The sequence below is a fragment of the Tribolium castaneum genome, chromosome 1 (assembly GCF_031307605.1).
Source record: "Tribolium castaneum strain GA2 chromosome 1, icTriCast1.1, whole genome shotgun sequence".
In the NCBI taxonomy this organism is placed as follows: Eukaryota; Metazoa; Arthropoda; class Insecta; order Coleoptera; family Tenebrionidae; genus Tribolium; species Tribolium castaneum.
Genome location: NC_087394.1, coordinates 35,482,468 through 35,496,107, shown reverse-complemented (window position 1 = coordinate 35,496,107; position 13,640 = coordinate 35,482,468). Strand labels below are relative to the sequence as shown.

Below are 13,640 nucleotides of genomic sequence, written 5' to 3'. Positions count from 1 at the left end.
GTATTAATTATTTGCTGCTTAATTTAAAACCCGCCGTCTGATTACATCACCAAAAAACACACTGATAAAGTCACACAAAATTTTATTGCAACCAGTTTTTGTAAAGCAAAATTTTCTAGTAATTAATTTAATAACTGTTGCAAGTAAAAATCGACTATTTGCTAAAACTGCAAGATATTCTGAGTTTTTCTGTGGCAAATTTGTCACAGGCGACTTTGCACTGATTTTTTATAACAAAAAGTTAAATAATTCCGAAACGAAAAGAGAATTTACAAAGTTACATAGTTTCTTGAGTAGAAAAAACTACTAGTTATGCAAAAATATATAGTGTACCATTTAAAAAAATATAACTTTGGTTCACCACGCTGTATACAACACTCTATTTTTAGTTTGTGGACTTTAAGTCGATCTATCGGATAATGAAAACAGCATGGCAATAATTTAAGTAACAAAAAAGTTATATAAACCGATTACGCACCCCTGGGTCACCCTGTAGATCAAACTCGTAAACAACGAAATCCATGCTTACAACAGCGGAAGCACGAACAACTAGTAACTAGTATAATTAAGAGTCTATTTACCATTATAATTTTAATTACATAACAAAATAATCAAGAAACAGTCAAAAATGTGTGGTAATTTCCAACGTTCTATAAGTAACACCATAGTGTTTAAAAAAAGTTTCTTCATACGAAAATACCAACTAAATATACTTCTAATGACATTTAGCTGCCTACGTTTAATTTCTGTGTTGATCCTATCACACGTTTCATAAAACGTATCGCTAAAAATGTTAGAATAAATAATTCATTTGCATATTTTTGAAATATGTCGGATCAAATTTACACAAAATTGGAAATAATAATACTATTGATGAAGCAGAAAATAAATTAATTTAAATGATAGTGTATTTAAATTATAGGGCATTCATTACCACCTACGCATTTTGTAATTTTTCGTGGCGTACTTTGAACTGATAAAATATTGACGTAATTATTAAATAATGTTTGATCAGTCTCATTAAATAGTGTCCCATTTGGGAGAATCCTAAATCCCTTCAAGTTTAGTCATTCATAAATAATTTGTCACCTGCGAAACCCGAATTAGTACAAGTTTCGCCAAATATCCGCCAAAGCTTATCGTTTTAGTGGATAGTTATTTTGAATTTTGCAACTGGCGTAAAAACGTGGTATTCACGTTCGATGATGATTACAGCGTGTAAAGCGAACTTGCCATTCAAAAAATCCCCTTTGTTACAAAACTCGTAATTAAATTAATTCCGAGCTGGAATATTCGGGAAGTATAAATTAAATTCGCATTGCAGCAATGCTACAATTGCACAATTAGGAAGTTTTAATCATCTCTCGGAAGGTGTACCATTCTTGTGCTAGGTCAATCCGCCAGGCTAAAATGTTGCCTGTTGCAACTGGAAATAATAAAGGAATCGATTGCACATGTAGTACAATATACACGAAGCGAGCAACTTTATGGCTTTGTCCTGGAACAGTTTCCGAGCAAAATGCTCGTCATCAATATATTCGAAAAGTGCCCCGCTGTTAAGCTGTCAATTCCAAAATTATCGTAACTATGGCGACTTAATCATAATGAAAATAACGTTGCTGGTCAATTCCGGCGATACTCACTGACCAAAGCTTCAGATGCACTGCCACTTTGTTGTACCTCATCTCAACCGTCGTCTTGACTGATTTTGCTAATGCAACAAGCCGATAAATTCAATAAATGAAGCTGCACACTCGACTTGTCCAATCGATAAATTACCATCGAAACTGTTACGTATCACAGCCAGTGGCAATTTACTGATAAGGTCGGGAACGCACATTGGAACCCCATTGCAAATTTGCTGACTCTTTCACTCAAAAACTGAACATTCTTTCCACTGCATTCAAATGCATATTTTCAAATTCCAAGCGAAATAAATCAAGACTGGATGCCAAACGAAATATTTCGTATTTCCGGAAGCAATTTCCCAATAATGACAGAAATTAATGGTAATACGAAACGCATTTTATCAGCGAATTTCATGAATAAAATTACAACCAAATTTCATTAATAACAATAAGATTTTATACGGTTTTAATGTATTCATCAAATTTTATGTGCCGCTGAACTCTAGAAATGAGTGAAATTTTAAAGCTGTTGTCGGCTTCAAATTGAAATGATCGATGAGTGCGTATCTAAAATAAATCACACTGTTTTGTTTCAATCGCTGTAAAATAATAATAATTTATTTGCGAACCGTATACATCACAAATATTTAAAAATTATTTGCGCTTTGAGGGTAAATATCAAAGCTAGTTTAAACGCAATTAAAATAATTAAATAATTTCAGGACGATGCAATAAAACACCCAATTGTAAAAAATTACGTAGCTTTATTATCCATAAATACATACAAGATTACAATCGCTATATACCATATCACAAAGTAAAGATTTATGAAGTGCAAAAGATCATAAGTCTTGGTAAATGTTTATTTGTGCTATGATGCAAGTAAGTCGTACAATATTATAAAATTATTTATCAACAGTTAACTGTTCCATAGAGTTTTTAATTAAAATTTATAATAACAATCATTGAAACGCAATTTTAACAAACAAATTGGGGTTTTAATTTGGTGAAGTTGGCACAGAAGAGCATACCCTAGCTGGCAGTGTGGCAAATCAAAATAAAAAGGCGACAAGCTTTAAAAATAAAAAACACACCGTTCGTAATTTATTAAAACATTAATACTTCACAATTCGTTTTATTGCACAAGAATAATTACAAACGGTGTGTCGATACGTTCCTAAAAATAAAATTTTGGTATTTTTTAGTAAACTTAACCTATTATCGACAAAATATTGCGCTTGAAAAATACTAAATAAATGCGTTATGAGCAATGGAATAAGCGAAGCGACGGTAGAAATACAAATGAAAATTATTGGATCAACTCAACATAATTAGCGGGGAAAAGGCCATAAGTACCATTGGGAGCCAGTCCTTGCCACCATCCCTTGTCAACTTGATCAATATTCGTTATTATGTCGCCTGGATCAAAACTGATCTCGGTATCGTCCACTGGAAAATAAACATTGATTTGAATAACAAGGCGCTAAAATTGATCATTTATTATGAATATGCAGAGTGTAAACAACCAACGAGCTGAAATAAACATTGAGTGTTTTTCTGAAATCGAAATTAATAGTACAGACTGCTTTGTAAACTTTACACAGGATTATATATTATATATTAAATTTTATTAGTCCTGAATAAATTTAAATTTAGCACACGACCCTGAACTTCGTCATTGTAAACAAATATGATAGTATTTGAGGTCAACTCTTTAAAATCCGTTACACTGTTCAAAAACCATTAAGTTTAAGTTAATAAAAATTAACCACAGAGTTCTTTTTACGAATGAAAGAATGAAGAATAATATTAAATATGGAGATAAGTGCCGGCTGAACACTGCAAATTTCCGCACCAACGATTTCAGAAAAAGCTCTACAAATAAAATCGTCTTACCAGCCTGATAATCGTACAACGCTCTAGCCTGCAGTCCAGGTGTGCTAAACTCATATAGATACTCATCAACAAATTGCTGATCTGTAATTTGCTCCACCCGCTCCTCTTGGGGCTCTTCCTTTCTCACTTCAAAGACTTCCTGTGGCGTTGTGGGACTAGTCACACTCTTCTTTTCCACATCTTTTGGTGACCTTTTAATTGTGGAAAACTGATCACTTTCGTCGTCACTCTCCTCCAACTTATTTTCCACACTCAATTGATTTTGTGCTTTCAAAATGGAATTTCTGACCGGTTTTTCGGGCACTTTTTTCTGCCCGGCCACCGTGTGCTGTTCAAACACCGACCGGGCGTCAATCGTTCTTTGTGCTATTAAATCGTGCGCCTCTTGATTTCGCTGTTTTCTCAAAACATCGCTTTGATTAACTCTAGTTGGAAAATCATCGTCGTAGTTCGAACCGGAAACCGACTCCACGGCGGCCTCCTTTTCCGCTTGTTTGATTTGATCAATGTTGTTATTCCTGAGGGACATTTCCGCATCCCGTTTGGCCGCCTCTTCCAATTCCCGCCGCCTTAGCTCTTCCTCGTTCTTCATTCGCTCCATTTCTCTGCGTTTCCGCTCCTCTTCGACCCGTTTCTTCTCTTCTTCCTCCTCTTTGCGCCAAAACTGGTCCCGTTCACGAGCATTGATTTCTTTTATGGGATTGACGCGTTGATAAGTGGTCCCAACGGGACCTGTGGGCTCGATAATCTCGGCTCTGGGGGCTTTGAAACTGTATGCCGAGCCCGATTTTGCGACCTTATCTATGATGAGCTGAGGCTCGACTTCCTCCTCGTTACGAGCGTTGATTGTTAGGTGAGCGCCGGTGAAAAATTTCTCAATGTCGCGTAAGTGGTTGGCGGATATGCCTTTACGCACCGTATTGGCGCCTTCTCCTTGCCAATTGATTAGAACGAACTTAATTAAAGAGGTTTTCGGGTCGTTCACTTTCACAAAGGCGTACATTATTTTTCCGCTGTTTAAGTCTTCCGTTAGTTCCTCGATTCCGTTGGAACCCTTACTCACAAATTTCAAAACGTTGGTTTGACCCTCGTAGGCGAATAGGGCCCTAAAATGCGAGCGAGACACCCATTAGGCAAAACCGCATAAATTATTTAAGGAGTGTATTACCAATCTGTTGGTGTTTTCGCATCAAGCACATCTTTCCAAGCTGATACAAGCTCATCCCGGTATTTGTCTAAATTTATTGACATGATTTTAATTCATTAAAGCCGGAAAATTAAGACAATTCAACAAAGATAACAAATCACACAACCACTTGACGTTTGACATGTGAGAGAAACCACTACCAACGGCACGGTCGGAAATCCCTACATTTGAAAAAACGCGCAATTCCATAACATCCATCAGCATTTTCCGATTGTTTGAAATGTTCTTTGCTCTTTTTGACGATTTAAACGAAAAATTTGTATACGTAAAAACGATACTTACAACAACTGTAAAACGATGAGAAAATGCTTTTAGCATGAATATTAATTTAAACTACATTCGGTTCACTTTCATAAAAACCATTGTGGTGGAAATTGAGTTTATCCACCAAAAAACTTCAAATAATCACTTTTCTTAAACTGCTTACCAACATAATATAGTCAATTACGGTCTCGTTATATAATCAAATCATATGCCATATCCAGGTCAATATATGCCATATGAACCTCATCTCCATATGAGGTTCAATAATTATGCACCAAATAAAATTTATGATTATCTAAGTAAGTGGAAATATTTTGAAATAATGTGTATTTCTAATCAACATGTCTCCTTTTCCATGACATTTTAAAAAAAAAATTGTTTCCGAAATTACTAAAATTTTACTTACAAATGTTTACTAAATACTATTATAAAACGTTACTGGCGTTTTTTAAGTAAATATTATAACGAAGAAGACAACTGGTGCAGCTTTAGATTCACCACGACTTGGTGTAGTTACTATGAAGTAAAAACTACCTTACAGTAAATTTTCAAATAAGATTTACGTTTTAAAGACACCTGCTTTTTACTTACTTAATGGTTTAAGTCATTGAAGTCAAATATAATGATTTATTTACCTCCACATTACTATTGATTATTTAATTAAACTTTACATTACTTTAAAGTTGTAAAAAAAATAAAATCAGTTAAAAATCCTAAGTTTTAGTCTTTGCAATTTAAGCTAATTGGGTACTTTATTATCCACCAAAACATTTCTTAAATTGCTAACCGATGTTTTTTATGCTTGTAAAAATTATGTAACAAAATTTCCTGCACTTTATTTTTATTTATTTCAAACAATCAATCAAATACTTATCTTTAACAATAATAAAACTTTTATATATTTTTTAATGACAAACAAAACAATTATAAGATAGGTATCAAAGTGTTTATTGCCAATTTTATCTTTTCATAAACCTGATCCACTTGACATCACCCAAACAACTTCAACCTCTATTTTCATTTAATTCCCCCTTCAAGGCGGTGAACATTTTGCTCTCTTGTCCAGTTCCAAGTAGTTCCCCCGAGTAACAACAACGATGGCTCTCACTTGCATCGACCACGAAAAATTATACGCTAAAGACGCCAACGTGAAGCGTGAAGACGTCAGAATCATCCAAGAATGGCTGAAAAAACAGCCCCATTTGCCAATGCTCGAAGGTCAGTTTGATTTTATTTGCGCTTTTTCCTCAAGTAACATTTCCAGAAATGCAAATAATCATGGCCCTTCATAGCTGCTACTATCGAATTGAAGCGGCCAAAATTACCATTGACAATTATTTCACCATTCGAGATGTTTGTCCGGAGTTATTTGAGAGTTTAGATCGAGATGGTATTAAAAGGGTTTCCAGTGCTTTGTATACCTATTTCAAACGCTCATTAACGTCACAAATAAATCGGGGAATTACAGGTTTGCGAATGTTCTCACGAAAAAAACTCCCGAAGGATATGGTATCCTAATGTTGCGACTTTTCGATGACAAACCCGAAGTTTTCAACTGTGCCACTTTTCTCAATTACATAGTTATGGTTGCGACTTTGCACTTGCATCAGAACGGTTTCCTAAACGGAGCTATGGCAATTTTTGATATGAAGGGTTTTGGCTTGGGGCATGCAGCCAGACTCAACTTAAATGTGATCAAACATGCACTAAGTTTCGTTCAGGTATATATTATAACCAACTTTAAGATTTGTGTACCTAACGATTGTTTCAGGATGCACTACCCGTTAGGATAAAAGGAGTGCATGTTATCAATGCTCTTCCTCTGGCTGATAAAGTTTTGGCCATGTTGAAGCCCTTTATCAAAAGTGACCTGTACAATATGGTACTGTAAAAACGTAAAATGGCCTTGTTTTCGCAACTGCTGGCTTTTTCAGATACAATTCCATCCTCCGGGATCCGAAACCTTGTATAAACACGTACCGAAAGAATGTTTACCGGAAGAATACGGGGGCCAGCTTTCCTCAATGCAAACCTTGAATGGTAAGATTTTTTCAGCGAACGAAACGAGTTTCAAGTTTTTTTTGACAGAAAAAAGCGTAAACAATATGTTGGACCACCTCGACTTCTATAAATGGCACGATGGGCAAAAAATCGACGAATCCAAAAGAATTGGTAAATCGAAATTTGCAAGCGATTTTGGTGTTGATGGAACTTTTAAAAGACTTGATGAAATCGACTAATACGCACAAATGTGCAAGTTTTATTTTATTACCAATTTGAAAAAAAAAAGAAAATAATTAGGTATTCTGTTGGGTATTTGTGAACTTGGATTTTTATAACACAAACCTTGACATAACAATAAACATGTTTTATGTGAGCATTATCTTTCTTTGATATTACTCTAATTATTTTTTTAATTAGCTCTTTGCCTTCCTTAATTACACGTGAGGGCGAAAGTGTAATTGATAGGTAGCAGACCTTGAATTATTGCATTTTGACACTGAAAACCTATGGCCAAATTATTACCACTAAAGGTCACCCAGGTAAGTTAATTAAGAGGAAACTAAATTAATCCAAAATTAAGTTAAGTATATAAATTATTCATAAACTTAAATTAGAAAAAGTGTTCAAATATTTGGGTTGGTTTGTTTACTATGGATAACTACCAAACAAACTCACAAAAAATATAAATAAGCAAAACCAACGCTTCAGAAAAAACTTATTTTTACTTTTAAAACAAATTCAGCACTCCTTCATGAAAATCCTTCTAACTTAGTTTTACGAGTTAGATATTCAAACGATATTTACATTTTAAAGAATGTAGTACGTTTTGTGCATAATAATTTTGAAAGCATAGATTTTACATTTCAAAAGTAACAGCACCGTATGTATTTATTTCCACTTTTCCAGCATTCAAATATGAAATAATTCTCATGTCATGTTTCTGGTATTGTAAGTTTTTGTGTTAATTTTGCTTTAATGACATTTTTTTCGAATTCATTATAGTGTCATTTTCCAATTAAAATGCACTATTATGTAATTGGGCGCTCAAATGCACACATTATCATATTTATTTTGTAAAAAAATTGAAATTGCGACCACACAACTAATTTTCTCTAATAAGTTACACAATTAGCATTTCTTAATTAATGAACTTTATAAATTATTCTATTAGGTTCTCGAAAAAAGCTCTATTCAAAAATGCCAGCAGGGATCAATCTTGCATTAAAAATGACTATGCAGATTTTAAAAACTTCCACACGTGTGGAAAACTTCAATTAAAAAGGCAGGTTTTGCTGAAATACGTCACTGTTTCTGAACTTTGTTTAGCAAAATTTGAAAAAAAAAACTCATTTCTTTTGTTGAACCTTGAATACAAAAAGAGTCGCTTTTCTTCTTTTTTATTCTTTTATATAGTGGATTTCCTTGGCTCTAAATTTGCCATCAGGATCCAGTATGTCGCAGACGCAATTATCTTACGTTATAAAAAATTATTATATCTATTAAGTCTTTTTATTATAATTATTATGCTGACGTGCTCTGAATACGCTATTTTGGAACTAGTTTTATTATATTTCTGTAAGCAAATGACGTTTTTATTTCAGATTTTTTATGACTATTGCTTATTATCAAAATGAATTAATTAAATAAATTCTAAACAACCGATGCTTAAATGTTATTTTGTGAAAAAAAAGACGTTACTTGAAAAATAAAAATTCAAACAATTCTATCCGCTCAAGTCGTTTTGTTAGGGACTGCAATTTTTAAGTCACCCTCGTACATCATTAGAAAACTGTATTAATTGTTTATACATATTATTATTTAAAACAGGTAATTAATACTACTTTATGCTGCAATAATTATTTCTTATAATTATTATTAAGTATAAATAGATATGACAGCAAAATTGAATAGAATGTTAGATAATTAACAATTAAAAAAATGTAACAAAGTAGGATACTGGTTGTGCATATTTTACAAAAATCCACGACTAAAAATCGAAATTTAAAAACGATCAATTGAACTACCTACCATTTAAAAAAATGAAAAAATAAAACGAAAGTAATAGACAGTAACTGTCCCACTAAAAATGCATTCTCCGCTTTTGTGTTCTTGTATTTGAAAAGAAGGTGCAGCGCAGAATCGACCACCACGTTCATAGTATTATTGTTGTGCGATTGTTTCGAGTTTCCTGCTGCACGTGAAAAGCTTTCATTGTATTCACTTTTCGTGCGCTCCCGAATGTTAAAATTCACTTATCCAGTGCAGGAGCATGTTTTCCAGCTTAAATGATGAAGAACGACAGTCTTTCTTGGCCCAAAACAACGACAGCTTCATTCCTGGGTAATTAAACTTTAACAAATAAATTTGCAATTAGTAGAAGCGCACCAGTTTTTTTTTTCACACTGCACTGATTTGTAAACACGCATGTTTGGGAAGGTAAGTATGTGACATCAGCCGATTCAAGCCATTACCCACCGATTTCAACTCAGATAAGCCGATACTTTCATCTTGATTGATCTATTTTATCGGCTAAATAACGGCAATAAACGACTATTTAGACCGAATCGATCCACGATGATTTGACATTAACTCAACTATCTCTCGAATACGCATTCAGCCGCAATAAAAAACGCGAACCGTTTTTAATATTTGTGCAAAATTGAAAAAGCGAGAAATTCCAAGTTTGTGTTTCTATTAATACCGTGCGATTAAAGATAACATTTAACGCGCGTCGAAAGTGTTTGTAGATTGTTTCAGCGTAAAAATTTTCAGGAATTGGATGCGTGCTAGGAATATCCTGGTACTGTAGTTTCAGGATATATTTCAGGCTTCCATTACTGATAACCGGAATTTGGGGGGGGTGTTAATAGCTTAGGGGAGCTGAGCACGGATTGATCCTGACAGTGATTTAATTACAGGTATACAGGACACTGTCCAACGCTCAAGTTTCATTACGGACGTTGCTACGGGACTAAAACTAAAGAAATCCTCAAGGTATATGTATAGATAAATTTTTCATTTTGTTTGTTTCGCATAAATTATTCCGCAAAACGGTGCTAAAACAAATAGCTCCGAGCCACGTAAATTCTATTAGGATCGAGGGAGCAACATTTGTTTACCAATTTGTGTCTGAAATAATTTATTTTAATCGCCTTGTTTGCCCATTTTTAGGACATCCGCACAAAGCGAATTTTTCAAGGAGTGCAAAAAGAAAACTATCGCTCGCAGGACTATAAGACCCCCATTTTGGACCCGATCGTTAAGACAAAGGGGCAGTTTAAGGATTACGCTGACGATTTTAAACGCAGAGCGCCGCGTTACATCACCGGTTACACAGGCACGTAATTAAAGACATTTTTCTTTTCTTTAATTTCCTAAAAATAGGTTTCATCCCAACCCTGAACTTTCGCTACGGAAAGTCGTACAGTCGAACCGCCGATGACTGTGCTTACGAATACGAGACCAACAAACACAGGAGGATTCAATTGGCGGAACAAGAAATTGATAAAATGTTTCGGGCCCAAAGTGCGCCCCGATTGAATCCCATTAGAAATAAGGACGAAGTGAAGCGTGCCATGAATGAATACGTTGAAAAACACAAATTCCAAGGTAAATATCGGATACAAATCTACTATTTTCACAACAAAAGATTCAGCGAAACTGGTGGTATTATCAGAAAAAAAATCTTAGCCATTCTGAAATACATTTGATACTCGATTTGAGATAACAGTTAAAATATACTTTAAGTAAACTTATTATGGCTAGATGAGCCCATAAAATAGTTTAATACAAAGGAAAATCCCTCACGAAATTCTCTGAGGAAATAACACCCCACTTGACTAATTTTGCAGATCATAAAATTTCTCCGGATTATCCACCAATTGCCGGATACACGGGACACATCCCACGTGTGAAAGGGAACGAAGAATCGCTGTCTCAGCGTTACAATACAGTCGTAAAAAGAGGACTAACACTGTTACAGAAGGAAAGAGAAAGGATACAAAGTTTGAAGAAGGCGCAAAACCAAGTCGTTGGAGTTTTGCAAGACTTTGAAAATCTTCACAAAAGAGTAGAAACTTCGTAATGTTGCTTGTGGCAACGTTATTGAAGGGAGAATAGAAGCTTTAGTGTTTCATTGTTGTGAAATATCACAAAGCGCAAATGTATATGCAGTCAAACCTCTGTAATCCGAATTAACTTTGCACTGTGTTCTTCGGATTAAAGAGGTTGTACTGTAATCGTATTTTGTTTGGTTGTTTATTGAAACAATGTTTAAAAAGTGACAATTTATTATCAGAAAATAGAAAATAAAAACCACATCTTTTAAATTATTTCTCGGAACTGCGATTCTTTATTCTTTCTTTTCGGGCTTCTTCCAAGGCACACGCTTTCTTCCAACATTCCTCATCCAAGGTGTTTCTTCCTTGTGAGATGCAAACAAGTCTCGCCAAAACAAGGAGACTGTGAAGATCGTCTCCTGTGATGTTACCAGCTTGTCTCATTTCAACAAACTTATTTTGGACCATCTACAATTTTTTTTTCCTGATAATTGACACCAAAAAATGCAATTTACCTCAAGCACACCGTCTGATAAGTCATATTGGGTCAACCGGGCGTTAGTTAGATAAAGTCGAATATCATTTAGCAGCTCAGGTTTGAGGAAATGTTTTGCCGCTTCCAGAATCTCGCTGAAAGTCTTTAAATGCATTTCTTCTGGTTTGAGAATTACATGAACATCGCTCTAGAAAAATTTTTTTCAAAACTGTTTAACAAAGTGATAAGTACAAACCGGCAGCATTGATTTGCCTTCAGAAAACACAAGAAACGGAATATCACAATCATACTCGAGCTGATAGTACGTGAAATCGTACATGATTTTTTGGTTCTTGATGGTGTTTGAAAGAGCGCGAACTCCGGTAACTCCGCCCTCGTTTAATTTTCCCGGAGTTAGTTTCGTCTCGTCCAACACCAAATGAGTATTATCACTTAATTGCAAAACACTACTTGTTAAACGATCCGAACTGTAGTCTTTTCTTCAAAAACAAGCCAAGAAGAATCATTTTACACAAACTGAAATAACGGTGCTACGGAACTTACTTTGGAACAAAATTGAGCTCATTCATATTCTCGAGCAACATCGGCAAATAATGACTTTTGGTAGTGAGGGTCTCTACAAACTTGTAAATTTCCTGGACATAATCAATGTTTTCAAGCATTGGGACGTTGGAAATGTTTAAGGAAAATTTTCCAAGTGCCATTAAATCTTTCCGCAAGTAGCTAAAAGTCTACACGTGAAAAATAGCAGAATCAAATGTGCGAATTCCCTTACACTTTAGAAATGAAGTGGTAAATTAAATACTCGGCTGCCAATTCATCTCCACACATTAATTGTGTTAATAGAATCAAAAGTTCTTTTCTAATGATCTGCATTTTATCAGCGCTCATTTTTTCGTGCGTAACTAATGGATTATTGTGAGTCAATGATTTGAACGACACACAATGAATTCTAGGAATTAAACACGGAGGAGGATTGTGAATTTGAGACTCCAGACCGTTCATATCATCATCAATGTTAGCCCCTAAAAGCGGATTGAGGGACAAAAAGCCCACAAATTCACAAATTGAGTTCAATTTAATCTTGTCCATGTCTTTGTATACTTTTAAGTGGCATACTTTGCCAGACGGATTGGGGATTGGGAAATTTAAAAGGTACTCTTGGGAAACAACAGGTGTTGTTTCTGCAGGTTGTGCTGACTGATTACATGGGCGCTTGTTAGAGTTTGATGGTTCAGTTGCACTAGCGACTTCCATTTCTTCAACGGGTCGTTTTAAGTGCACTGAAGTTGAAGAGCTTGTAGACGGTAGTTTGTACCTGTCCTCCTCAAGCTAATTTTTTTATTACACAACCCCTCAATTAAAACAATACTCACTTTATGAACCCATGGATTAATACCAGGGATTGAAATTGCAACGTAAACATGCCGCTCACTTGGAGTGGTTGAGGGACATTCCTCAATGGTTTCATTAGACTGTCAACACATACTCAGCCCCCGAATAGCTTTCAAAAAATTACTCTTACCTTACAGTCTGCACCATCAACGTATTTGCCGTATTTAATAGTACTTTCTGCAGTTTCAGTGTTTGTAACAGTGAATTTTTCCAAGTAGAGTTCGGGACCGTGCATATCCTGTATCATGCCCTGGAAGCGAACCAGTTGCCAGTCTTGGAAATTGTGCAGCTCGTTTGCATTCAACAGTGGAATCTAACAATGTACAAAGTGTTCAAAAATTGTAAAAGTGTAACTTTCTAACCTGATTCCAGATTTGTTCGTTTTGAAGTAATTCCGAATATTTCGTTTCGTTTAGGTACCATTGGTCGGGCCTACAGTTTAATAAGTCCATTTTTGCACTCGTTATTATTATTTTTAAAGAAAAAGGAACACCCGAAAATAACCTCGAAAAAGGGTTACACTTTTTGGCGCCAAATTATATGTCAATCTTTGCGTTGCAACTTGCAATTTCCCTAATCCCAAACAACTTTAAAAAATATTAAAGACACTTGAGGAAGGAATAATTATACAATAGATATGCTCTAGTTCTAAAACTGACGGCAAAAGTAGGTACTTTGGTACCTGTCCGCGT

At 34.9% G+C, this 13,640-nt stretch overlaps 4 protein-coding genes across 4 annotated transcripts; 2 read left to right on the top strand and 2 right to left on the bottom strand.

Moving 5' to 3' along the window:
• Positions 1-2,372: 2,372 nt before the first annotated feature.
• Abp1 (Actin binding protein 1) lies at positions 2,373-4,877 on the bottom strand. The gene is made up of 3 exons (XM_961881.4): positions 4,693-4,877; positions 3,525-4,630; positions 2,373-3,077 (listed from the first exon to the last, which is right to left on the bottom strand). The coding sequence occupies exons 1-3, from the start codon at positions 4,773-4,775 to the stop codon at positions 2,938-2,940; spliced, it is 1,329 nt and encodes a 442-aa protein (XP_966974.1). The 5' UTR covers positions 4,776-4,877; the 3' UTR covers positions 2,373-2,937.
• A 1,110-nt stretch (positions 4,878-5,987) lies between these two features.
• Positions 5,988-7,372, top strand: LOC655423 (alpha-tocopherol transfer protein). Its single transcript, XM_961968.5, has 6 exons — positions 5,988-6,213; positions 6,260-6,410; positions 6,464-6,716; positions 6,767-6,877; positions 6,930-7,035; positions 7,084-7,372. The coding sequence occupies exons 1-6, from the start codon at positions 6,093-6,095 to the stop codon at positions 7,233-7,235; spliced, it is 894 nt and encodes a 297-aa protein (XP_967061.2). The 5' UTR covers positions 5,988-6,092; the 3' UTR covers positions 7,236-7,372.
• A 1,627-nt stretch (positions 7,373-8,999) lies between these two features.
• LOC655508 (ciliary microtubule inner protein 2B) lies at positions 9,000-11,330 on the top strand. Its single transcript, XM_008192414.3, has 5 exons — positions 9,000-9,339; positions 9,918-9,993; positions 10,171-10,336; positions 10,384-10,608; positions 10,851-11,330. Exons 1-5 carry the CDS (start codon positions 9,269-9,271, stop codon positions 11,081-11,083), a joined length of 771 nt encoding a protein of 256 aa, XP_008190636.1. The 5' UTR covers positions 9,000-9,268; the 3' UTR covers positions 11,084-11,330.
• Positions 11,271-13,608, bottom strand: LOC655588 (uncharacterized protein). The gene is made up of 8 exons (XM_962149.4): positions 13,311-13,608; positions 13,079-13,261; positions 12,930-13,028; positions 12,329-12,885; positions 12,097-12,276; positions 11,789-12,032; positions 11,573-11,740; positions 11,271-11,525 (listed from the first exon to the last, which is right to left on the bottom strand). The coding sequence occupies exons 1-8, from the start codon at positions 13,398-13,400 to the stop codon at positions 11,328-11,330; spliced, it is 1,719 nt and encodes a 572-aa protein (XP_967242.1). The 5' UTR covers positions 13,401-13,608; the 3' UTR covers positions 11,271-11,327.
• Between the last annotated feature and the right edge of the window lie 32 nt (positions 13,609-13,640).